The following is a 26644-nucleotide window of genomic DNA, read 5'->3' on the forward strand; positions in this document are numbered from 1 at the left end:
GTTAACTCCAATGGGAAAGAGTAAGGGGAGAGGATTGATTGAATCCTGGCAGGAAGATGTTTGCACTAGTGTCTTCTGTGTCCTGAGTAATGACAGGGCAAGCATAGTAGGGGTAGTGTCAGACGGTCTCACAGAGGGGACTTTTTGAAGCAGTTGGAATACTTTTGTTAAAGGAAAGAGTTCAGGCCTCCAATGAACCTGAATTTGCACCCTGGCTCCTATTCTGTCATTGTGACCTAGGGCAAGTCCCTTTCCTGCTTTAGCCTCAGTTTTCTCTATTTGTAAAATGGGAGGAAGAGTCAGGCACCATGGTGCGGGCCTGTAATCCCAGCAGCTCAGTAAGTTGAGGCAGGAGGATTATAAATTCAAGGCCAGCCTCTCTGACCTAGCAAGAGCCTCCAAACTTAAGTGAGGCCCTGACTCAAAAAAAAAAAAAAAAAAAAAAAAAAGTGACTAGGGATATAGCTTAGTGGTAAAGTGCCCTTAGTTCAATCCCCAGTATTACAATAATAATGATGATGATGGGTGTGGAGAGTGCCTCCCACCATGTATCAGTTAAGTGAGAAAAAATAAATTAAGTCCCTGGAAGATGCACCTATGACCTCTATCTTCTACTGTTTAATGTGCATTCTATTCTGATAATGTTTGGGTCTAACAAATGACTAAATTCAATGACTCTGGAAAAGAAAGACTGGCTTAAAGGGTTAGAATGAGTTCATTATCTTTTGCTGCTGAACAAATTACCCTGAAATTTAGCAGTTTAAAGCAAATGGAAGCTTTGATGTCAGTGTTGCCTTGATAGGGGAAGAACTGAAACTGCGTGTGGTAATCCAGACTGGCCGCGCCTGCTCTGTGGTCAGAACACAGTGGTGACCACATAAGGGAGTGGTTCAGGGGAGCCTAAGGAGGAAGGGAGCAGGACCGAAGTTTCTTTTGCTACCCTACCCAGCCAACACCCCACCCAGACAACAGTGTTTGCTTAAATTTGGGGCCTGAATTATCTGCCTCCTAATCTGCTGGGGTTCTATAAAGGGGAAAAAAATACAGATTCCTGTGCTCTGCACTTTCAGAACTGGAATTGAGGGTAGGTGCCTGGAACCTGATTTTATATAAAGAAGGCTTTTAGAGGAGGCTGTTGTTTCCATGGTACAACACTTGCCTAGCATGTGCAAGACCCTGGGTTCAATCCCCAGCACTACAAAAAAAAAATTTAGAATAGTTTAAAATGTATGAAAAATTGGCAAATATAGTACCAAAGAGATATACCACACCTGGTTTCCCCTATTTTTAACATCTTAAATTAGTATGGTTCACTTATTACAATCAATGAACCAATACCAATCCAATATTATTAACAACAGTCCATTATTTCAATTTTCTTTGTTTTTATCAATGTCGTCCTAGGCAAAGATTTCAGTCAGTTTACCATGTTACATTTAACAGTCATGTCCTCAGGCTCCTATTGGCTGTAACAGTTTCTCAGATTTCCCTTGTTTTGATGACAGTTTGGAGGAGTAGGGGTCAAGAATTTCTGGAAAATGTGCCTTGATTGGTATTTACGTGGTTTTCCTCATGATTGGACCCGGAGGAAGACCACAGAAATGGTGTTTTAATCACGTTACTAAGGGTCCATATTATCAATACGTCATCATTTTTTTATGTTAATCTCAACTGCCCAGTGGACAATGTCAGGTTTCTCCATTGTGAACTTAAGCCTTCCTGCTCGAACCCACTTCCCATGCTGTTTTGTCTGGAAAGACGTCATAGGCACGTCCACATTCCAATGTTGGGGAATTAAGGTTGGGGAATCATGCTCCAACTTCTTGAGGGCAGGGTATCTACAAAAAATATTTGGAATTATTCTGAACAGGCTGCATGTCTCTTCTCCCCATTTATTTTCACAGTATATAGTTCTTCATTTATATTAGCGTGGGCTCATGAATATTTTAGCTTTTGAGTTATAATCCAATACTACTTTGTTACTCAAATTGTTCCAGGTTGAACACTGGCATCTCTTTTCATGACTCCTGGTTCTCCTAGACAAACACATTATCTGGTGTGTTTGTGTACTTCCTTTCTGGCATTGTGAAATGTACTTGGTTCATCCTGTAAAATTTCCTGCTCAGTCCTAGAACCAGCCATTTCTCCTAGGTACCCTGGTTTCTTTTATGGAGAGTTTTAAAAACCTAAAATCTGGGCACTATGTGTACTGGAACTGAATTCTTAACACGCTCTCTTCAGCTGTTTTTTAATGAAACTAGGGTTTGAGAACCTCTGTGTTTTTGTTGTTTTTCTCTTTCCTGTTTGTCAAGCACTTCTCTGGTGCCAGTTACAGCACCGGTCGACAGAGGGCGCAAGAAGTAAACAGTTTCCTTTTTATGACAAAAGGCCTCTCCAAGTAAAGAATGACGTGATATAAAGCGCGGAGAAATGACTACACTGCGCAAAGGAACTGTCATGCCGGGTGTGGGCCAAAATGCATCACGTGGGCTTTTAGCAGTCAGCTGACTAGCACACAGGTTCCGCAGGGAGGGGAGCGTCGCACTGAGGGCTGCCGCTGATTGGTGGAGGAGGATGAACACTAGTACCTTGGGGGCGGGTCTTAAGCAGTGGGGACTACCTACGCGGGTATATGCGCTTGCTTTGAGGTTTCAGGGCGCCGATTGGATGTCGTGAGTCACGGGAAGTCGTGCGGAGACTGACGGGGGCGTGGCCGGTGGGGCTGGCGCCGCTCTGCGAGAGTGCTGATTGGCGGGCGCGAATCACATGGCTCCGGGCCTCAGGCGGCAGGCGCCGGTGCGACGTCAACGCAGCCCGCTAAGCTCCCTCGGCCGGTGTACTGGGGCTCAGCTGTGGTGGAGTCCTTCCAGGTCCCGGGTCCGGAGTTTTGCTGAGAATCTTTGTGGCCGTCATGGATAACTCCGGGAAGGAAGCGGAGGCCATGGCGCTGTTGGCCGAGGCGGAGCGCAAAGTGAAGAACTCGCAGTCCTTCTTCTCCGGTCTCTTTGGGTAAGAACCCTGAGGGCGAGGGGTGGGCCTGGACCTAGGCCGAGAAGGCGAAGGGTCGTGGTCTGAGGTGGCGGTGTAGATCCCCAGGGTCAGAGGGGATTCCGCGTGGTGACGTGGTCCGAAGTTACAGGGGACCCGGGCCGAGGGACCCGGGCCGTGGCTACACGGTTCGAGGAGAAAAAGTCTGAGATGGTGGAAGAGACCTGGAATGAGGTCGCACAGGCCGAAGCGACGTCATCTTGAGTTGGGGAAGGGGACTCGGGCTGAAGACTGGCCGAGGGCCAGAGGAGAACTGGGCAAGGGAAATACGGCCTGAGGCCTTGGGGGGCACCTGCCCCAGAGCCGTAGAGCAGCCGGCTTCCGCAGCCTTTAGAGCTCCTGGGGAGTCTGTCTGAAGGGTCCTGGGACCCGGGACACCTGCCAGAGGGACCGACCTTTCCGCAGCCGGTGGCAGTGGGTTTGTGTGGATCCTGGGTGATGGGCGTGAGGGCTCGAGATATCTGACACCCGGCAGAGGGGTCAGGAGTAGGTTATCCTGGGAGTGAAATGGGTGTGCCCTAGAGGCTGGGTGAGTGTGGCCCTGGTAAAAAGTGACTAAAGGAGACCTGAGCAGAGGACCCAGATGGTGGAGTTAAGAATGAGGCAGCCTGGGATGAGAGCTGGGGACTGCAGCTGGGGGAGATGACAGCCACCTGGGGGAGGAGTAGAGGGGGACAGGGAGAAGGGGGTGGGGTCAGAGGCCTGCTGTATGGGTCCTAAGCCTGGGAAGTCAGGAGAGGTGACCGTGGCATGCCTTCCACTAAGGCCTCTAGGTCTGGGAGCAGAGCTAACGCCTGGGAGGTGGCAGAGGGGTACATAAGGTTCCTGTCAGCTCATAAAAGCCAACCACCCTTTGAGGACTCTTGGTAGCTTAGGAGCATCAAAAGCCCAGGTGTGAAATGTGGCTCTGCCATTTCCTTCATGGCCTTGGATGAGCTGATTTCCCCGATAAAGGGATCGCTGGTAAAATCAATTCCAGAAGTTTGTTATAAGTATCAAATTTGTGTGAAGTGTTTAGAACTGAACCTGGTGTTTGGTGAAAGCCCTGTAAATGTCACTAGCCAGATGGCAACAGGTTTGGAGCACGTGAGGGGCTGAAGGGGACCAAGGTGGGAGAGGCCTGGAAGGGGTGAGAGGAGGGCAGGCCTAGGAAGTAGAGAAAGGACCTGGAGAGGAATTGGGAGAGGGCGCTGAGCCCCGAGGCCTTCCCTGGGGAGGCCTCAGGATGGGTCTGGAGAAGAAGCTGAGGCTCTGGCAGAGGAGATTGAGGGGAGCTGGGAGGAGAGGGGAGGAGCAGGCTGGGGGTCCTGAACGGGGCTGTGGGAGTTGTTGAGATGGAGGAGGACTGGGAAAGGTGCCGGGTGGGCTGGTGAGAGGGAGGACTGTGGTGGGGTGGGACACAGAGTCAGGAACCCCAGAGAGGCAGAGCCTGGGGACAGGCTGCCAGAAGACTGGGGAAGGGGCTCAGCAGGAGGCCCTGGGGGTTGGAAGAGACTGTGTTAGGAGCCTGGCCATGGCTGCTAAGAAAGGAAAGGGAGGCATCTTTCCAGGAGAGGAGATGGAGCCAGTCCTCATTATTTGAGGTTGGATAATGTTTAGCAAAAGAACTTGAAGAATGTGGATGAATTGCCTGACGTAGAGAAACATCCGGGTCAGATGGGTTGTGTTGGTGAAGTGAGGAATGTTGTATTTTAGAGGCTGCAACTGAGAGGGTGTATGTGTCTTCCTTCCTCGTGAATGGAGGAGTTCAGTGTTTGGGGTGGGCCCCGATTTCAGTTTTCAGCGGTAGTTTTCCTGGTGGTTTTTAATGTCTGGTTCTTTTGGCCCAAAGATTAGTGTACCATTGATCCATGTTTGTGGGGAGCCCCTGAACCCCTGAGACACTTGCCATATAGTGGGCAAGGCAAGGTTAATACTAGCCAAGTATTAGTAAAGCCAAATTGTCATATGTAAGGAAGGACCAGGTTATGACCTTTATGTGAAGTTCCTGAACTGAGAGGATGCTGTGTGAATTGGAGGGTGTCCCTCAGGAGTGAGCTGGGTTCTAAGGAACTGTGACATGCAAGGGAGCAGGTACCTGGAGGGTGTTATAGGTGGCAGAGATAGTGCAATTTAACTGGGTGCAGTGATACACACCTGTAATCCCAGTTACTCAAGAGGAGGAGGCTCACAAGTTTGAGGCCAGCCTTAGCAACTCCACAGGGATAATGTAAGCAAAGGTCTAGTGTGAGGGGATGATCTACCCAGAATGACAGTGGGTACCAAGATCCAGAGGGACCAGGAAGGGTTTCCTAGAGGAGAGGTCTCCATCTGGGTGGGGCTGAACAGTTCTGGGAGTGCACTCTGAGAGAGAGCAGCACTCCAGGTAGTGGAGACAGCTTGAGGAAAGGCCCAGAGGAGCAAAGCTTGTGTTACAAAGGGTTAGTGCGGGGAGAGCCACGTGAGAGCATCATGTTAGAATGGGCAGGTGGGGGAAGTGAGGCAGGACTGGACAGATGCGACCTGTAAGCAAGGACTTGGGTGTGAGGAAGTGCTGGGGAGCACAGAAATTTAGTGGGGCCAGTTCTGGAGGCTTCCCATTTGCCCTTTCAAAGGGGCTGCAGCTGGTGTGGGGGAGAATGATGGCTGGAGGCTGTAGCAGTGACAGTGGAACTAGAAGATACTATTTGTGAAGTGCTCCCTCTGCCTCTGAGTCAGGCCTGGACCTGGCACTTACCCTTATTTAGTCCTCACAGAATCCCTGTGGAGGTGGATAAAGGGAGCTTAGAGAAGTCAATTTATTTGCACAGAGCGACAATAAGTGGGAGAGGCAGTGCTCAGACCCAGGCCTGCCTGATTCCACAGCCCTCTTGCTTAGCCACTTTGCTGTGCTACAAACATAGTTTCTCCTGGAGGCTCACATCCATTTCTGGGCACACATTTAGGAAGGATGCTTACAAAGTCTGTGGTTTGGTTTTCTGCCACCCTCTCATTACCTCCCCATGGCAGTTTTCTCCAAATATTTGAAAGAAAGCAGGTGGGTTCCTCTGGTCCCTTGCAACTCCATGAGGAGTTGAGGATGTGCTGACCAGAGAGTGAGCAAGGCCCACCTGGAGCCCGAGTCTGGGACCTGGGAGCGTGTCCAGAGGTCAGTTCAAGAGAACCTACTTTAGGGGCAGGATCCACTCTTAGTGCCTCCTCCCCTGGAGCTGGGCTCACCCTGGTTAAACATTTCCCAGCTGGCCTTCACTCAAGGCTTTGAGAAGGGCGTGCTGGGGCTCAGCTCATCTCTGGTGCTTCTCCCACCCCTTTTGGGAACCTCTTTGATGACAACTTCCCTGATGAAGAAGCCTCTGCTCAATGTCAAGCAGGCCAGGTACAGTAGCCCTCCCCTGGGATGCTTGTGGGTTGCTTTGGTGCCTTTGCTCTTCCTTATTTTCAGGCTGCCAGACTCTAGGGGCTTTGATGTACCAGCAGCCATTGAGGGCCACAGCAGTAGCAGTTAGAGATGTTTCTGTACCTTCCCTGGGCAGTAGGGGGCAATAGGGGGTGAAGGAAAAGCAAATACCTGTGCTCTGGAAGCCCAGTAAGATGGTGGAAAAGGGCAAGGGAGAAGCAAGTTTCCCTTCCCTTCCTCCTGCTCTGGTCTCCCAGTGGGTCCAGGGACTTCCCTGCGGAGCCCCTGTGGGATTATACAGGTTCTGAATAGTAGTTCTGTGCCCTGTTGCTCCTCCTCAGCCCTAAGGTCTCCCCATCCCAAATCTCAAATAAAGACTCCTTTCCTCTTGAACATTGACATGTACAGGAGTTTTCTCACCTGTGAAGTGGAAACCAGAATGATGCCTACTTCCTAGGGTTGTCCCAAGGAGCACATTGAGACCCTGCTGCCCCCCCCCCCCCCCCCCCGCAGTGCTTCAGGAGGGCTGTTCTTACTAGAGAGTGTCCTGGAAGTTGAACTGGAGGTGCTGGAGAAATAGAGTTGAAAGAGAGGTGTCAGAGTGTTCTGTAAACAAACAGCATGTTCCTAAAGCTCAGATGTTGACAAGTCAGTTCCTGTTTGTATCTCCTGAGGACATCAAAAGCTCTGGAGGGCTGGCTTTTGTGAGCGAAGAATTGCTGCCCCAGGGTCAGGGTGGGTGTCCCTGAGCAGGGCCTGCAGGGGTCTCTGCTGAGCTGGTCTAGGCATGAGTCTCCAGCTTTGCTTCATGATCCCATACAACCTAGAGTAGCCCCTGCTGTCCTTTCCAGTGGGTGCCATGGTGAATCACTGTGCTGGCTGTTCCACATCTGAAAAGTTGGCTTTTCTTGCCCAGTCCCAACATGGTGTCTTTCCTAAGGGCAGGCGGGGTTTCTGGGGAATCTGAGCGTTCCTGGCTTTCTCAGCAGATTGGATTTTGCTGCCTGGTTATATAGAGGTTTTTGTGCTCCTCCTGCTTAGAACCAGGCTGCTGAGAGTTGAGGAGCTTTCTGCATATCCTTTGAGGAAATGAAACATTCACCCTGGGGCTGTGGTGCAGGGTAGTCCTGCTGGGAGCAGAGGGCAGCACTTTAAGAATAAGAAACATGGGCCTCTTGCCAGGTCAGGCGGCAGCCACAGTCCCTGCCTCTGAGCCAACTAGAGGGCTATGGGCCCTCAGATAAACACAGTGATCCTTCAGCATCCCAGGGGATTGGTTCTAAGAACACTCCCCATCCCCCAGCAGATACTGAAGTCTGCCCAGGCTCCAGTCCCTCGTGTAGAATGTCTGATATTTGTGACCTACAGGTTGTTTAGGATACCTGATACAATGTAAGTCCTGCAGAAGTACTTGTTATGCCATGTGCTTTGGGAATAATGACAAAGGACAAGTCTTTATATGTTCAGTACGATGCAGCTTTTTAAAAAATATTGATCCACTGATAGTTGAATCAGTGGGTGCAGGACTGACCATGTCAGCATCATGAGGCAGGGGCAGGCTGGTGGGAGACCCAGGACTCCGGAAACAGAAGGGGGGCAACACTTAGCTGCCCAGAGCGGAGGAGATGCAGCCCACGCTGAGTCGGTAACTTCAGTGTGCTCTCAGTGGCCCCTGTTGGGCGCTCAGCTGGTGCTCTGTGAGATTGCTCAGGCTTCCAGCAGCCTGCGGGGCGTTAGACCCATCCCAGTGACAAATGAGGAAACCAAGGCTGCAAGCGGTGAGCTGGCATTTGAGCCCAAACCTGTCTGACTGCCCTCAGCACTTCTTCCAGCACCACAGGTGACTCCGGAGTTCCCATTGGAACTGGCACCCCTTGGAGTGCCTCTCTCCTCCTCCTCCAGTGGCAGCCACTCAGGCCCCTGCTTCCTGCTGCACACTCCTTAGAGACTCCTCCCAGGTCAGGTTTATTGTCTCCACTTTACAGCTAAAGAGACAGAGGCTCCAGGGCCACACACTTAGTAAAAGTACCTGAAACATCCCTACCCAGGTCACTATGCCCAGAGTCATTCTCTCTCTGCCCCTTGCCCTTGCATTGTAGGCGTACTGTGAGAAGGTCAGCACATGGGGCCTTAGTCTGCCATCACTGCTCCCCCTGCCTGGCCAAGCAGTGGGGAGGGTAGGAGGCAGAGCTGCTGGAGCCCAGAGCCATCTGGGAGGGCGCCCGGCAGAGCCTGGAGGCAGTGGCTGGTCAATATAGGTGGGGGAGGCAGGGGCCTGAGGGCAGCCAGCCGAGGAGCAGGACCAGAGGGAGTGCCTGTGCCTCTTTTGCTCACATCCCCTCTCCTGTTGGACTATGCTGGGGGCTCTGTGGGGGTCTGGCTTCATTGATCCTCCTAGCCTAGTGGAGACTAGGTGCAGCTCCAGAGAGAGCAGGGTCCACGTGTCAGAAGAGGGAAGCTGAGGTGGTGAGGCTGCCTCATCTAGGAGGCAGCAAGGCCTTGGTCCACCCTCCTCGTTTTCTCGAGGACTCTTCTATGTGAGTGAGGGCAAGCTGAGGGCAGGACAAGATCCCCAGGGCCCCAAGGCCCCTCTCCCAGCCCTGCCAGTCCCTACAGTGTCCGCTTGGCTGGGTAAAATATCCGGGGGGGGTGGGGGTGACGAATAACTTGTGTACGTTGATGCAGCAGGAATGGAAGCCCTTTATTGTAGGATAACAGAGGTATTTATACATTTTGCACAGCTTATCTTAATTAGCATAAACTAGATACAGCAGTCAACCAATCAGGAATCTCCACACTTAATGGCTCGCTTTTGTTACTTTACAAACCACTCCCTCTGGCATTTTGCCAGGTGCCATCCAGACTTGTTTACAGACTCTAACACCTTACCCTCCTCTATGAAGCAGGGCTCACAGCTTTGGATGCACCCCTTCAGGTGGTGGCCTCAGGAGGTTAGTGCCCACTGATGGTCACTGTGAAAACAAGCAGCAAATTGAGAGCCAGGCTATAAGGCATGTAAGGGTGGTGACAGGTCCTCAGGTCCCTTCTTCCTAAGGGTATTGACTTGATAACCAAGGCAGTGGACGGGGGTCTGTGGTGCTGCAGAGGGGAGGAGGAATTCATCCATCTGCCCAGCATTTCAAGGTCCTTGGGGAACTGGAGGTAGGGGTAGGGGTGGCCTGTTTCAGGGAGCCAGGAAGTGCCCGGGGATGGAGGAAGGAGGGAGGGAGACTGAAATCACCCTGCAGAACCCCCTGGCCAGGGTCCTGCCAGGCATCTGTGCTTTCCTGGCAGTGCTCACCCCTCCATATGGCAGTTGCTGGAGGTTGGTGGCTGTGCCTGGGAGACCTGAGACTGCTTCCTCCGCTTTCGGGAGGGTGGGGAGAGAGGCTGAGTGGTAATTATAGACAGCCTTGCACCAGGCGGGCCCAAACCAGTTCCCTGTATTCCCAGTGGCTCAGAGCCGTGGGATGGGAGAGTGCAGCAGAGGCAGCTTGGAGGAGGCCAGTGGGGGAGGGGCTGTCAGCTGTCACTTGTGCTGCCACCTAGACCCTTCAGGAGGAGGCCCAGCGAGCTTTTCTGGATCTCATGCAAGAGGCAGAGGAGCTTGCAGTTTCAGTCAAGAGGCCACCCTTAGACAGGTGACATGAGCCCTCCCAACATGGAGTAGAAAGCCTGGAGTGAGCCATGCAGAGGGACAGCTTGCATGAGCTTGGGACCAGGACTCCTGCCTTGTCAGTCTTTCTCTGCCCTGTTAGAACAGGGCTGGAATCTTGCCCTGGCCTCCAGCACAAAGTCCCCTGCCTGCCTCACCTGGCTCCTTCCTGCCACTCCCTGTGCTACAGCCATCCTGGCCCTCTTCTCTTCCTCCAGCTTGCCTGTGTCTCTGCCTCAGGGCTTTTTTGAGTGCTTGTCCCTTCCCATGGATGGCTCCTGAATCCCTGAGGTCCCAGCTCCTGGAGTGCACAGTCACTGTGAGGCAGCTTGAGGGTCCCTGCTATCAAGGGACAGGCCCTTCTTTGTTGCTTTCATCTTCGATGCCTGGCACATAACAAAGTGCCAGATATTTGTCCCCCATGTAGAGAAATTTCTACATGAATGGCTTCTTCGGAATTTACCAGTGGCCAGGCCCAGGGTGTTCAAGAGAAGGAGAGGGCAGGCCTGGGGCCTGTGTGGGCATTAATCCCTGTGCGGGCTCCTCCACCCCACGGTCAGAGTTGCCGACCCAGCACACGGGTGGCTCAGCTTAGTCTGGGGTCAGAGAGGTTCAGTCCAGGCAGCTGACGGCTTTGTGCCTGGGATCCGCTCTGTCCCTTTGAGCCGAGCAAGCCCAGCTGGGATGACTCTGCTTATTGTTGCTCACCAGCATTGGGCCTCCCAGTAGAATGGCCCATTTCTGCTCTGCCAGGAGGCCAAGGTCTTTTGACAGCATCTGGATTTCCTAGGTCTTGGTTGTACCCACAAAGAAGGAAGGATGAGCTGGGGGTCTGTGGGGTGGCAGACTGTGATTAAAATTTGTTAATATGTAAGAAAACATTGTGGGGGGGGGGTCCTCAAAAGTAAGAGCACTTGGGCTGGGGATGTGGCTCAAGTGGTAGTGCGCTTGCCTGGCATGCGTGCGGCCCGGGTTCGATCCTCAGCACCACATACAAAGCAAAGATGTTGTGTCCGCCAATAACTAAAAAATAAATATTAAAATTCTCTCTCTCTCTCCCTCTCTCACTCTCTCTTTAAAAAAAAAAAAAGAAAGAAAAAAGAAAAGTAAGAGCACTTAACTAGCATGTGCAAGGCACTGGGCCATCCCCAGGGTAAAAAAAGCCATTCCTGAGAAGGTCCTCCGGTGGTGTTTTGCAGCCAGGTCTGAGAGACCCTCTGAATTCTCTACTACTGGAAGCTTGGGAAAGCTCACTCTGCACAGCCAATAGTGGGCTCTAAAGAAATCTACTGGCCTGCCAAGGCACGGCTTGGGGGACGCAGAGAGGCCTGGTGTCATTTGTGCATGTGGGAGGAGCCTGGTGCTTCAGGCTGCCTCCTGGGGACAGCTGAGGGTAGATTTTACCTGAGGAGGAACCTTTCCTGGTGTGTTTTGAATTCAGGGGGCCTGGTCCCTGCCAGCCCATTCCCTCTCGGGAGTTTATAGGCTGGCGCAGGAGTCAGCCTCACTTTTCCCTTCCAGACTTGCCCATTCATCTGAACACCAGAATTCCGGATCCACTGAAGGCCCTGGACCTGCTGTGTAGGGCCTAGGAGTGTGGCTGTGGGTCTGACCTCAGCGGTTCAGAGCTGCAAGCAGGTTGCATTCTGCGCCTGCATTACAGCTTGAAGCTGTGGGGACAGTATTGGGCTGCTGGGCACCGGTGGAGGGTGGGATAGGGAGGGTGACTTGTGTGGCTTTTAAACACTGCTGTGTCAAGTGTGGGAAGAGTTTGAAATCTGTTTGGTGGAACTCCTAAGGGTGCAGGTTTTATTCTGGTTCTGTTGGCGATTGGAGTCTGAACAGTTAGGAGACCACGGCCCTCATGGGCTAGTCCTGGTTGGATATGGGGGGTAGAAGAACGGAGAACAAAGGTAGGGACTTAGGGTTTGAGCTACTGGTGAAGGACCCCAAGCTCAGGAAAATTCATGTGTGCCACATGAAGGTCAAGAAGCCAGAGTAGGGCTGGGGATGTGGCTCAAGCGGTAGCGCTCTCGCCTGGCATGCGTGCGGCCCGTGTTCGATCCTCAGCACCACATACAAACAAAGATGTTGTGTCCGCTGAAAACTAAAAAATAAATAAATAAATAAAAGAAGCCAGAGTAAAGCTGCCCAAAGAAGCCCTTTGTTTTATTTACACATACACATACACACACACACACACACACACACACTTAGTTGTAGTTAGACACAATACCTTTATTTTATTATTTATTTTTATATGGTTCTGAGGATCAAACCCAGGGCTCGCTCATGCTAAGCGAGTGCTCTACTGCTGAGCCACAACCCCAGCCTCTGTTTTTATTTTTTAAAAACCTAAACCTGGTGCTAGAGTGTAACTCAGTGATGGGGCATTTGCCTGGTGTGTGCAAGGCCCAGGGTCCATCCCCAGCACCAGCAAAAAAGAAAGAAGCAACCCTCTATATCTCCCAGGCCTGTTCTATTGCACAGTTTAGTTTTTGAGGATTGTTTTGTGTTTTAAATAACTCTATGCTGAATATTCTTGTAACTTTTCTAATTCCTTTCTTGGGGAAAATTGCTAAAAATGTAAGAAGTTTCTTGACTACAGGGTCAAATTAAATCCTAATATTAAATATCTTTTTTTTTTGAATAGATAAAATGTGCAGATGATTAAAACAGTTAGTATAAATGAGGGTGCGTGGTGAAGAAGCTGCCCAACAGCTGGCCGTGCTGCGACTCTGCAGTAGAGATGCTGTCACTAGGCCTTGTGTATTTGTCTAGAGATATTCTGTTTGTATAAACATGTATGTTTCTATTCTTCTCACCCTGTTGTTTTTTTTTTTTCCCCAAATGGGAACATTTTATGTATGCTCTGTGTGCTGCATCTAGCCAGTTCTGAATTGGTGTGATACACCCCTAGGGTGGCGAGGTCTTGATGGAAGAGTGGTCATGTGCTAGGCACAGGATCAAGGCACCCAGGAAGCAGTGGGCACCTCCAGTGGGGCAGTCCCCCAGAATGCTTTGCAGTCTCTGGGGAAAAGGCATCTGCAGATGCCTGGGACCCGTTGATCACCCCCCACACCCAGGCGGGAAGTGAAAGAGGCTGTCAGGCTGGGTGCACGGGGAGGTCAGGAAGCCCCACTCTCCCCGAGAGCACCCACCCAGTCCCCTCCAGGAAGCATGCCAGTAGCCATTCTTCCTGTGCAGATTGTGCCTTTGTGTGCAGGGGTGGGAACCACAGACTCTGGAGGACAGGGGGAGGTGGCTTAACAGGGAAATCGGACTGAGGGTGGGAACACATGTCCACTGTCGCTGAGGCAGAATGTCTGCTTTCTTTTTGATAACAAACTAGACGGTCTTCTTATCTTTTTTCCTTTTTCTTCTTCCCCAGAGGCTCATCCAAAATAGAGGAAGCATGTGAAATCTACGCCAGAGCAGCAAACTTGTTCAAAATGGCCAAAAACTGGAGTGGTACGTGCTCTTTGCTGAGCTCAGCTCCCAGTCCTGCTGTCCTGGGTGGGAGGTCAACTTGCGGCTCCCTCTCCAGTGTCAGGAACCCACTGGCCTGAGTCCAGTGAGATATTTTGCACCTTAGGTCAAGGTGGGAGGACAGAGATAGAGAAGGATGGAAAGCATGGAGATGAATAGATGGCCGAATCTGGTAGACCAACTTGGATGAGTTCTTTGAAGGATTTCTCCCAGAACTTCAGGTTTCCTGGAAACTATTCCCTTTTGCATCCATCAGACTCATGATTCTGGGCTAAGGGTGTGTCCTGGTGACTCCAGAATAACATTAATCACAGCTACCATTTATTGAGAGTGCTGTGAAGTAGCCATCGCACACAGCTTAAGAAAATCATCCCAGTGACCCACAAGGGTTCCATTAATATCCCTGTTTTAGAGATTCAGACTAAGGCTTGGCTCACCCCTCATCATGGTGCCATGACTGCTAACCAGCAGGACCAGGGTCCTGAAGCCAGGGCTCCTGAGGGTGTAGCCCAGGTGCTTCACCCACTGGTGCAGAGCTTTCCTAGGGAGAAAAGGCAGGCAGAAGCCAGGGGTGGTCCTTGAGGGCACTGAGGTGAGGGTGTATTTGGGGGTTGCGTGTCCCTGGAGGAGAGGCCCAGAGGCCTTGGTACTTCTAGTGTTAGATCAGATCAAGGAGATCAAGCCAGAGATAGTTTTGGAACCCAGAGAGGAATTTTCTAGACAAGGAGGAAGTCAACCCATGGATGAGCTATGGAGGTAGGTTGCCAGGGTGCAGGGCGGAGTTGATTGTCACTAGGTCCTGAGAGTGCCATTCCCTGGTTTCCCAAAAATTGGAAGAGTTTTTTTCTGAACTTTCACAAGATGCCTTGTTTATGAAGCTGGTGCTGCGTGTGTTTATCCTCCCAGACTCATAAAGGGCCCTAAGAGAAGGAAGGCCTATTTTTTACTCACATACATGTTACTTTTCTCCTAAAATTGGTTACCACCTCCCCAGTGATTCAAACAGAAGTCCCAGTCCCTTCTCCCTGCTGTTAGCCCTTTTATATTGAAATTTAGGACTCAGATTTAGAGCTCTTAAAAATAATAATGAAGGGGCTGGGGCTGGGCCAGCAGTAGAGCGCTCACCTAGCACATGCGTGGCTCTGGGTTCGATCCTCAGCACCAAGATATTGTGTCCAACTACAACTAAGAAAATTTAAAAAACAAAAATAATAATGATGATAATAATGAAGAAAGACATGGTGGCATATTCCTGTAATCCCAGCACCTTGGGGAGGCTGAGGCAGGAGCATCGCAAGTTCAGAGCCAGCCTTAGCAACTTAGCAAGGGACCTAAGCAACTCAATGAGACTCTGTCTAAAAATAAAAAAAACAAAAAGGGCCGGGATAATGGCTTAGTGGTTAATTACCCCCAAGTTCCATCTCAGTTACCCAAAATGAAAATAATAAACGAGCGGGGCACAGTAGGACACACCTATAATCCCAGTCATCAGGAGGTCAAAGCAGGAGGATTACAAGTTAAAGGCTAGCCTCAGCAACTTAGCGAGGCCCTAAGCAACTTAGAGAGACCCTGTCCAAATAAAGTATGAAAAGGGCTAGAGACGTGGCTCAGCGGTGAAGTGCCCCTGGGTTCAACTGGGAAAAAGAACAGTGATAACAGTAAACAAAACCACAGAGTGAAGCTCACGAAGGCTGTGTGTCCCATTTGGAGGCTGGGCCTGGCCACCTCGGCCTCAGGAATTCTGAGAGTCTGGAGCCCACTGGAGAAGCCTTGGCACTGAGCCAGGAGCCCTCGAGCAGTGGGAGAGACCATGATGCCTCCCAAAAGTCAGTCAGGAGCCATGTGAACCGTGGCTCAAGCCCTGGAGGACGAGGTCTTGGGATGGGCACTTTTCTATTTCTATTTGAGCCCTTGCCACCCATGTCCCATCTCCCTTTCTGTATGTGGAGCCCCTGGAGTGGGTGGACCCTGGGTCCCCTGCCACTTGCCTTGCAACGAGTGTGGTACCTTGTCCACAGGAGCTTGCAGCCTCTGCATGAGGCCAGAGAGTGTGGGCAGAGACCCAGGGCACGGGAACTAGAAGGAGCTTCAGGGAGCTGGGGGGCAAGGAGCAGGATGGGAAAGGGGAGCAAGTGGGAGGGTCACTCATCCTAGTTGCACTTGCCTCCTGTTCCCCGAACTGCCCCTCCAGGCCGCTCTGCCACTCAGCTCCACCGTGCCTTCCAGGGCCTGTTGCGGCTTGGAACTTTAGAAGTGGTGGCCCTGGAGATGTCACAGAGACTAGGATAAGGAACATGGGATTTGAGCTGAGCTAACCCTGGTCCTCTTGCAAAGTGTCTGGGGCTCAGTGTTGTACCTTGAGGCAGCTTCCTGTCTCCCTCAGAGACTACAGAGGGACCACCAGGAGCCTCAGCCCAGAGCTCAGGAGACCTGCAGCCTGGGCCTCAGCTGGGCTTGCTCCAGCCAGCCCTGGCCCACGTGGGACTCTCTGTGCCTTCTAGCGTCCCCGAACTTCTAGGGTAGTGTCTGTGCGGCCACTGAGGCCGGTACCCTTCCTGTCTGTTGCAGCTGCTGGGAGCGCCTTCTGCCAGGCCGCCCGGCTGCACCTGCAGCTCCAGAGCAAGCACGACGCGGCCACCTGCTTTGTGGACGCTGGCAACGCCTTCAAGAAAGCCGACCCCCAAGGTGAGGGCCTCTGTGGGCCACACGGCCGGCCACCCTCCTCCATGTCCTCAGGTGTCCCAGCCGCTCTTTTTTCCAGTGACTGACATGTGATAGGCTGAGGCGAAGCCAGCCTTAACTTCAGAATTGGCCGTGCTTCCACTGGCACGGCGTCCTGCTCCAGGTCCCCGCCTCCCCCTACCCTGTGATGTGCCGCCTGTCACTCCCCTCCCCTAGCCTGCGAGCATTTGGGAGTGGGAGTTAGATTTCAGACCCTCCGCCTGCCAGGGAGAGAAGCAAAGCTGTTCTGTTGTCAGAATTAACATGCAGAAGGGAGCCGGGGCGCCAAGACCAGCCAGGTAGGAGTCGCTGCCGAAAAAGGAGCGGAAATTCTCCTACCTGGCTTCCCTGCACCTGGGGAAAGTCTGAGAGAACAGAGCCTCTCATCCAGTTGCCAGAGAACAGGCTCCTCCACAGGAGAGCGAGTGGGGACGAAGCCTCCGTGGGGCTGACTTGGAGAGAACAGTTATTGTCCCACTGGGTTTGGGTTTGTGGTGAAGCCTAGGCACAGCCCATGGGTCCCAGGCTTTGGGGTTTTGTGGGGCTGGGATACTGCTGTTTTGGGGGGTGTGTGTATGTGTACAGGATTCAGCCAGAGCTCGCACGTGGTGAGCGTGTGCTCCACCACAGAGCCCTGTCTCCCCACTCCCAGGAGTTTTGTTTTCCTCTTAACCTTTGTGCCAGACAGAGGTTGCTGACTAATTTTAGCAAGCAAAGAAATTTTTTTAAAAAGTGACCATCTAGTGTCAGGATCTTCTCAGGAGAATGGAAAATAGGTGAACATGTAATTTTGGCATGAAGGCCTGCCCTTAGCAGGAGAGGTTGGTGCTCAGCAGGGCTCGTTGGTGTCACCAGGGCTCCTCAAATGCTGCCTTACACACCACCGCTGGGGGTTGCTGCCGCACCTGGCAGCATTGTGGGGCACAGTTCCTGGGCACACTCTCTCCTTGGTCGTGCAGGCAGGAAGCATTTCTGTTCCCATACTGACCAGTCACTCCTGTCTAGCTGGTGTCTCGCAGAGGTTGGCCCAAGTGGTTACATATGGGGTTTCAGCTTGACAAGGACAGGAGAGGGGTTCCTGGCTGGGAGCACCGGGCCACAGCAGAACTTGTGGGTGACTCAGTGACCCAGGGTGACCCTGGGTTTGTTTTCAGCTTGAATCAGCCTGGGAGTCTCAGCATCCTCTGCAGAGCACTCCTCCATCTGGCCCTCCTGCTCCCTGGGGAACTGGTTGGCCTGGAGATGCTGCCTTAGCATCTGTGACGCTCAGCTGCTGCCCCATCCGGAGTGACTGGAAGGACTTGTTTCTGGGGTGGCCGCTGCCAGGCTGCCTGATGTGTGCATGTGCCTCGTGCTGTTCCCACAGCCTGGGCTGGCTGGAGTGTGGTCACAGCCTTCCCTGTTTCTGATCTGAGCATGCAAGCTGTGGGCCTTGCCCAGATGTGGCGCATCCTTGGCCACAGAAAGCACAGAAGGTGGCCGCTGAGGAGGCCAGACCAGTGGGAAAACATGCTGAGGGTGCAGCTGGAGAGCGGGGTGGGGACACAGGCTTGGAGGGGACCCTTCACGGAGGAAGGAGGGCACTGCTGCAAGAGGGTTTGTGCTGGCAGGGATGGCGGCAGCAGCCCCCACCTCCAGATGCCCTCCCTAGTCACAGCTCCAGTTGGGGCTGTGGCCAGCCGGAAGCGAGGGGAAAGGGGCACATTTGCATGGGGGTGACGGCTGCTTTGCGTCTGGGCAGTCGGCCCATAGGGACACAGGTTCGGCAGCTGTATGTGGCTCTGCAGGGGAAGAGATACATGATCTCTGGGAGGATCCGGTGACCTCAGGCAAGTCACTGACTCTTCGGAGCCTCCGTTTGCTCCATTTGCTCCTGTGTTAAAGCACAGGTCTCCTGTGAGATGATGTGCTGGCATGGCCCCGGGCCCTGAACCACACACGACCCCAAAAGGGCAGCCCTTGGTGCCCATCAGCCTGGTATTCCTGCCTGGGCTGCGCTCTGAGTTCGGCTAGTTCTTTGTGAAACAGCTGGAGGGTGCATTTGGGGTCCTGCCTGCCTAGGTTCCCCTAGCAAGGGCCTTCCCTCACCCCAAGGCCTCCCCTGCCTGGCCAGTGTCTCTGCCGGAGGATCCCTGAGCCTGAGGCCGCACTTGGGATTTGTGCTTTCCCTCCGCAGAGGGGGGCAGTTGCCCCTTGGTGGCGCCAGAGAGGCCTCGCATGCTGTCCATGGTTCCTCAGAGCCTCCAGACCACTGGCTGCTGCTTTGTGTGGACTAGGGCCGGGAAGTCCCCTTCCTTGGCCTGCTCAATGCCGAGCAGAGTGTACACAGTGCATGTGTCCCCGGGGCAGGGAAGTGCCCCAGCCCTCATTTGTCTTCCCCTTCCCCCACATCTCCTGCCATTTAGTGAGTGCCTACTGTATACTAGAACCCTGGCATCTTTTAACCCATCCACTTCCTTGTTCGCTTTGGAACTTGTGCCTGTGCTGTTGAGGAGGGGAGGTGGGCTGAGGCCTGGATGTGATCAGGGAGGGCTTCGAGGAGAGGCAGAGTGTGCTGGCTCTAGTCCTGGGGGAGCAGCTGCAACAGGAGTGGGGTGGGGTGGCCTGGGCCTCGCTCTCCCTATTAGGCTGAATCTCCTAGAGCCCATGCCAGTCCCTGCGAGTGGGCAGAGGGGTGGGGCTGGCCAGGGAACCGGGCCTGCTCTGTCTGTCCAGGAACATGAAGAGGCCTAATGACCTGAGATAAGCCCAGTGTTGGAAGGCACGTCAGAAGCTCCTCCAGGAGGAGGCAGGTGTCATCTGGCAGCCTGCCACTTTCCAGGATAGCTGTTCCCAGATCAAGGAGTTGGCACAAAGGGGACTTAGCTCCATGAGTCCATGTTCTTCCCCTGCTGCTACTGCAGGGGCCACTGTCTGCTGACTAGAGCCCATGCCAGCAGGCTGGGGGGGACAGCTGCTGTTCTCACTGAGGAGCATCCTTTGCCTGCAGGAGGCCAGGTAGAGCTCCTGGCCTTTGACCAGCAGAGGGAGCCAGCTCGTAGCCGGGCCAGGGTGGAGGCCACTCTGCCAGCTGCTAGCTCAGCTATTGCTTCCAGACCTGCTGTGTTACAAAATTGTGAGTGGATGTGAATTAACACTTTTCAAGCCACTGATTTGTTGTCAGTTCTCGTTTCCATCTCCTCTGCCCCCTTTCTCTCCTCTCCCTACTGCCTCCCTCTTCCAGCGTCAGTCTCCAAACCTTACTGAATGGTGCACATTCTCTGAATCTTTTTTGGGTCCCCTGAGGCCTTTCAGAGTTGGACAGAACTTGCAGACTCCCAGAGTAGTACACAGACACCCTGAGAGTGTGTAAACCTCTGAGAGCTCAGCTCTGTTCAGGTGGTTCCCTGAGGAAGTTGGTGCCTTGGCCAGGCCAGGAGCCCCACAGAAGCAGGCATCAGGTCTGCTGCGTTCCTGTAGCATCCTCATCCCAGGTGAGCTCAGGCCACTTGCCCAGCCAACTGGGTGGGGACCAGGACCTGTGATTGGCCTGTGGTCTGCCCAGGCCCTCTGCCTCCCCTGACCTCCCTCCCCCAGCATCCGCTCCTGAGATACTTTAAACTGATGTTTAAAAAAATACCCACCGAGAGCTCATTTCTATCTGCTAGAAGATGCCTCCTACTCATGCTTCTCTCTTCTCCAAATAACTTTTCAAAAAGAAGAAGAAAAAGCCTTTCCCAAATTTAAAATCTTGCAAGAGATAGTACAACAAAGGTGGCTGAGTTCCTCCTCAGTGCCACTTTGCTGTGCTTGTTTTTGTTTTTTTTTTTGGTGAAACCTGCAGCTTGAGGAGCCTGTGGTGATGGGCCAGGATTAGAGGGCTGTGCCGACTGCTTCCCAAGGTGTGGGGAAGAAGGGTGTTGGCAAGTCCATGTTGAGGGGTCCTGATATTCCCAGCATCTGGCCTCCTGTGCCAGAGATCCAGGCGAGACTGGTATAGGGGACAAATTCTGCTTAGGCTCCTGCAAAACCCAGGGCTAGCAGAACCCAGGTGGGATCCAGGTTTCCCTGCTACTTCTAGTTGACCTCAGATGTTGGGCTCAGCGCCTCCAGCCCTGCCCCGCCTGCCGCCAGCAGCTCTGTCTCTGAGAGCAGGGCCTTGGCATGTCTAGCTCAGCACACCCCTGGGAGTCTGGTTGTCTTTTCCAGCTGTGCCCTGTCCTAGAGCTGCCAGGAAGCTGGTAGACTCTTAGCAGCCCAAGGGAGAAGGTCTCCCTGTAAAGATGCCCAGCTGCCACAGTGTGCAGAGACCATCAGCTCCTTCCCCTTTCCTCCCAGCCCTGAGCGCCTGCTGCTCTCACCAGCCATCCCGCTTTCCTTGGGATATGCTGCCCTGACTTCAGCTCTCATTTCTTCTCTCCACTTCCTCTTTCTTCCCCAGAGGCCATTAACTGTTTGATGAGAGCCATCGAGATCTACACAGACATGGTAAGGCCACTGGTTGTCACGCTCCCTCCCAGCCTCCCAGCCTCGCCTCCCCTGCCTTAGCACCCAGCAGTGTTTCTTGCTCCACTGCCAAGACCAGCGGGGAAGCAGGAGCCCTGGAGAATCTGGTCACCTGAGCTGGACTGGACTGACGGGATCCTCGCCCAGCTTGCCAGGAGCCCGGCAGCCCCTCCTATTTCCTGCCTCCACCCTCTGGGTGGTCTGGGTTTGGTGTCAGGAATTCTGGTTATTGGCATCTGTGGATCCAGCACCTTCCCCTTGCCTGGTGTTGCCCAGGGTCCCATGTGAGGAGCAACTCCTGGCATCCCAGAGGGAGAGGCAGAGCCCAGAGAAGACTTAGCCCCTGCCCTACCCCAGGGATGCAGCCAGAGAGGTAGCTGGCAGGCCATGGCAAGGAGCCAGGTGATGAACACAGATTTGCCCTGGCTCCTGTCAGCTGCTTACCCCGTCCGTCACAGGCCACCCCTGTCTGATCAGACTCTCCCCCAGGCAAGAACACAGTTGCTGGGCAAGGCTGCAGCAATCCTTGTAGTTAAAGGGTCACAGCAGTGGCCATTTGTTGACATAGACACTGCAGGTGGTCAGCAGCAGCCCTGGAGGTTGGCTGTCCCTGATTTCCATTTGATAGTCGAGGAATGTGGGAAGGCAAGAGTGGCACCTTGCCCAGGGACATGGGGGTACTTTGAGGAGCTCTGAGCATGCCCAGAGGAGGCGGAAGGGCAAGGTACCTGCCTGTGGGAAGGGCTGGCTCCATGGCCACACGGGGAAGGGCCCCTGGGCAGCAGGACTCTATAGCCGTTGGTGCTGGTTTCTCCAAAGCATTCCACCTGGTGATTCTTTATCTTTCTTCCCCTCTGGACCAGGTTCTGCCCACTCACATCACCTTTGGGGCATTGCCATCCACCTGTGCCTTGCAGACAGGATGGATACAGGCCAGGACACGGGGGCACTTGCCCAGGCCCAGGCCACTGGCAGCACAGCATTTCCCCTGGGCCACTAGACGTCGGCCTTCTCTGCCCTCTTACGTGCTTCATGATGGCATGGCCAAGGGACAGGAGCTGAGGGACCATGGCTGACGGTGGGGTAGGTCACATACGAAGTCTCGGTCACAGTGGCCCTTTCCCTTGTCCTTGCAGGGCCGATTCACAATCGCAGCCAAGCACCACATTTCCATTGCTGAGATCTATGAGACAGAGCTAGTGGACATTGAGAAGGTGAGTGGGTGCCAAGGCCTTGCTGGGCCACCTGCCAGGACCACAGCTTCTCCCTCCACCCAGGAGAATCCTAGTGCTGCCAGAGCTTGGGTAAAGGGTGCGACCCCAGGCCTGCCCTCCCTTCAGCCCATGCCCACTCGTGTCTCCCCAGGCCATCGCCCACTACGAGCAGTCTGCAGACTACTACAAAGGCGAGGAGTCTAACAGGTAGTCCTCCCACCTGCCCATGTCTCGGTGATGGGGGACTCGCCACCACCTTTGCTCATCCCTCTCCTCCCCATAGCTCAGCCAACAAGTGTCTGCTAAAGGTGGCTGGCTACGCCGCCCAGCTGGAGCAATATCAGAAGGCAATTGACATCTATGAACAGGTAGGGACGGGACGGGCCTTACCGTCTGCTCAGAAGTGCCAAAGCCGCGTCCTGCTCTCATCTGTTCTCTTCCCTGCTTCTCCCCGTCTCCATCTGCCTGCCTCTGTGGCCTTCACCTAGCGCTCACCCCAGCTAATGGCTTTCCCCACCCACACGGGCCCTCATGTGGTGTCACCACCCTCCCTGGAGTGTGCTCTGCCACCCCCACCCAGGAGCTGCCTGCAGGCTCCAGAGAAAGGCAGCCTCCACACAACCAGTGAGGCGGGAGGGGAATGGCCATGGGTGGCAGATCAGGGTCCCTCTCTGTAGTGGGAGGCAGGGAATGTCACATGGTTCCCCTCTGCTGTATGGGGAGGGCTGGGCTGTGGCCAAGAGAAAGGCAAGCAGCTGGCCTCTGGGGAGAGGGGCAGGCACTGCCTCTTGTGTTTGAGCAGCTGCCACCCCTCTGCCTACTGAGTGCCAGTCTTCTGTGGGCCTAACGGAAGGGTGTCGCCTCCGCGCTGTCCTGGGCCCCTGGGAGGCCACAGACACCTGATTTCTGCCTGTCCCAAGCCCTGCCCTATCACATCAGGAGGTCCTGGTCACTCAGTTCCAGTTCCTGACTACCTTGGGCCGTCCTTGGATCACTAGCCTTGGGGTCCTCAGGTCACAGGACCTCACTCAGGACTGGACCTGGCTCTCAGCCAGCCCCAGTGCCTAGCCGTGAGTCTGCCCTCCAGTTGCCCATCCTGAGCTCACTGGGCTCCTCCACATGACCACAGGTAGGAACCAACGCTATGGATAGCCCCCTTCTCAAGTACAGCGCCAAGGACTATTTCTTCAAGGCGGCTCTCTGCCACTTCTGCATCGACATGCTGAATGCCAAGGTGAGCCAGACCTGGGCCTGCTGGGAGTTCCTCCTTCCAGCCAGGCCGTGGCCGCAGGACCCCAGTGTCGTCACCAGGTCGCCCCTTGCTGCCAGAGGGAGAGGAGTGCGCTCTTATTCTATCTGTCCCTGCCTGTTGGCCTTTGCACGGGAGACACTAGCTGTACTGAGGCCAACCCATCCTGCTGTAACCTGCCTGGCCCTAGAGGCTTTGAGCTCCTACCTTCTGGTTCACCCAGTACTAGGTCCTTTCTTTTGTGGATGTACTTCCCAGATCCTCACTGCACCCATTTAAGGCCGTGCTGTCACCTCCTTTTGCTGAGGAAGGAGCTGGGCTGAGAGTTCCTCATCGAGACCTCGAGGCTAGTGAGCTGCGGCCCTGCTCTGCCGAGCACGCACTTCCCGATGGCGTGACTGTAGCCACAGCCCCTGTCCTCCTTGCTGTTTGCAAGGCTTCTTGGCAAGAGGAGTCAGTGCTGGGGGAGAGGGGCTGGCCATGGGAAGGAGCTAGGAGTGGGCACTCGGTTCTGGTCAGCTGGAGCCCAGGCAGATCCTGGGGCCTCTGCCAGGTCTGGGGCGTCCTGCTGTCTCTGGCTGTGTTGTTTGTGTTTGGCCTCCTCCCTGTGAGCCCTGCTCCTCTGTGGGCCCAGCAAGGTGGCTGTCAGCTCAGGATTCTTTTGTGGTGCTGGGGTTGGAACCCAGGGCCTTGAGCCTGTGCAGCAGGCATTCCACCACTGAGCGCACTCCAGCCTGTGAGCTGGGGTCCTGTTGGCCTGTGGTCACAGCCCTGCCCCACTCCCCTGTGCCATCTCTGGGTGTTTTCCCATTTTTAAAATGGGCTCGCCATCATTTGGCCTTCCTGGGGTCCTCATGAAGGTCAGCGTGGGGAGCAGCCAGCCCCAGGCATACCACATAGGTCTAACCACATAGGTCTACCATACAGGTCATTTGCCCCTTCCCAGGCACAGAAAGGAGGGTCCTGGGCACCTGTCCAGGAAGCCCAACCACTCCCTGCTACCGTCTCTGCAACCAGGCTGGCACTGAGCCAGGTGACACTGGAGGCTGGGAGAGAAGGGCAGAGAGCAGCAGCCAGGTCCCTCTCCCACCAGGCCAGTGTCCAGCGGACCCTCCCTTCATTGGCTTGCCCTGTTCTTCCCTCTCCCTCCCTCCCCCACTGCCCAGCTCGCTGTCCAGAGGTACGAGGAGCTGTTCCCGGCCTTCTCGGATTCCCGGGAGTGCAAGCTGATGAAGGTGAGTGCTGGGCTCAGGACCCATCCCCGGCCCACAGTGGAGCAAGGTGGTTGGGTTGTCAGGGCGAGGGGCTCCTGAGGACAGGACCTGGCTGTTTGGGCTCCAGGTAGGATAACTACCAATGCTTTTCTATGCCCAGTGCTTTTCAAAGGGTTTGTTTTGTTTTCTTCCTTCTACCAGTTGGCTCTCCAGTCTCTAGATGAGAAGAGCCAGGGACAGGCCAGGGGCAGGGCTGGGTGCTGGACGTTGACACAGGCACACTTACATACCCTGTGGTATTCTGCCAGGAGCTGCCCTGGGAGGGAGTCATTTCTGATGAGTAGGTGGGCAGGATTGAGACACGTTCCTTTCTCCCTCTTGGTGGCGCGGGACACCACCACCTCGCTTTCAGACCCCTTCCCAGCCTGTGCTTGGATCTGGCCCAGGCCAGGCCCCAGCTAGCCTCCTCCCTGACCCCGGCTTGCCATTTGTTTGCAGAAGTTGTTAGAAGCTCATGAGGAACAGAATGTGGACAGCTACACAGAGTCGGTAAGTGATCAGTGTGGGTGGCCAGATCCCTCCAAGGGGGTGACCCCCAGAGCAGACTGCCTTCTCCAACACGCTGTCCCACAAAATCTCAGCTTTTTTGGTCTCTGGTCCCTAGGCCCTGACTAGAATTTCCTTTCCTCCAAGTCAGTCGCCCCAAAATCCTTACAAGTAACTCCCAGGGTGTGGGTAGCTTTGTAAGGGGCAGCCCTGAGGCTGAGGAAGGAAGGGACTTGGCCTTGGACCCTTAGGGTGCAGACCCCCATCTGTCTGCTCACAAAGGCCAAGGTCTTTGCACCACTGGGAGTCCCCCAGGATGAGCAGTGGAAGCTGTCTCACATCAGGCACTTTAGGTGACCCAGGAGGAGGAGCCTCTAGGGAGGGAAGAGGAGAGTGGGAAGGGACCCGAGAGGGCCAGCTCCCCCCTCCCCAGTGGACCTGCCCACTGGGGGTCTCCTGCCTTTTCCTCACTCTGCCCTGGATATTCTGGAACTCAGTTGTATCCACCCCAGACTTGGCCTGCTTTGGTTTCCGGGTGGTGTTGCCACCCAACTTTTCCCTGGTGCTCCCAGGAATTTAAGCCAACCCCAGCCGATCCCATCTGCCCCAGGGAAGTGGGAGGGCAGACAGGGCTAGTCCCCTGTGCTCTTTCTCGGGACCAAAGTGACAGGAGCACATCTTGAAAAGCTTGGGCCTGGAGCTCGGCTGCCCTGCTGGAGTGGGGGCAGTGGTTGTCTCACCTGCGGCCCCTGCAGGTGAAGGAGTACGACTCCATCTCACGGCTGGACCAGTGGCTCACCACGATGCTGCTGCGCATCAAGAAGACCATCCAGGGCGACGAGGAGGACCTGCGCTAGGCCCTGTCTCCCACCTGTCTTCTGTCTGTCTGCTCAGAGAGGCGGGGCCTGAGACTAGCTGGCCTTGAGACCTTCCCTCCCCTTCCCCACCTGGGGAGTCTTGCAGGCCACATGGGTGGCAGTGTGGGCTCAGCACCACTTCAGGGCGCCAGAGGCCAGGGCCTGCTGGCTGGACAGTCACCCTCTGTTCTCGCTACATCCCTCACCCCTGCCCATTTATTTAAGCCCTTAAAGGTGTCCTCCACCCAAGAAACCAGGTGTACAGAATCCTTAATAGAGACCTGTTTGCTCTGGGTCCTGCCAGAGTCTGGGATCAGCGTCTGGTCCTGGATCCTGAGCAGCTGAGCCGCAAGGCCGGCGGCTTCTCACCCACCTTGTCCCCAGATGAGCCCTGAGTACACACGGCCACTGAGATTTGCTCTCACTGCTCGGGGTGCGCTTTGCCCCAGCATTCTGCAGCCCCTACCTCTCAGGTCAGCTCTGGGCCCTGGAGCCCAGAGGGTGTCCCCCAGACCTACCCTTGCGCCTGCTCCTTCCCCAGTGCTTCAAGGTTTTGTCGGTTGGTTGGAAGCTGCGGCTGCCCAAGAAGGAAAATAAAAATTGCCACTTTTGCATGAGTCTCTTCCTCCTCACCTCTGCTGCCCTCCTCAGCCCACATCGTCCCCGCCTGGCCATGGTGTGTCCTGTGGGTAGTGGGACATGCTCCCCCAAGCAGCTTGACAGGGACTTGGGCTGGGCAGGACCTGGGTGGAGGCCAGGGATGTGGGGTCAGAGGAGCTGCAGGGCTTGG

At 54.4% G+C, this 26644-nt stretch overlaps 1 protein-coding gene across 1 annotated transcript; it reads left to right on the forward strand.

Annotated features, from left to right (window-relative positions):
* Positions 1-2777: 2777 nt before the first annotated feature.
* On the forward strand, positions 2778-26466 carry Napa (NSF attachment protein alpha). The gene is made up of 11 exons (XM_076838145.1): positions 2778-3009; positions 13471-13550; positions 16137-16253; positions 20710-20756; positions 21911-21988; positions 22140-22195; positions 22272-22356; positions 23118-23222; positions 24404-24472; positions 24950-25000; positions 25753-26466. The coding sequence occupies exons 1-11, from the start codon at positions 2912-2914 to the stop codon at positions 25852-25854; spliced, it is 888 nt and encodes a 295-aa protein (XP_076694260.1). The 5' UTR covers positions 2778-2911; the 3' UTR covers positions 25855-26466.
* The last annotated feature ends 178 nt before the right edge of the window (positions 26467-26644 follow it).

The sequence above is a fragment of the Callospermophilus lateralis genome, chromosome 18, assembly GCF_048772815.1.
Source record: "Callospermophilus lateralis isolate mCalLat2 chromosome 18, mCalLat2.hap1, whole genome shotgun sequence".
Classification (NCBI taxonomy): Eukaryota; Metazoa; Chordata; class Mammalia; order Rodentia; family Sciuridae; genus Callospermophilus; species Callospermophilus lateralis.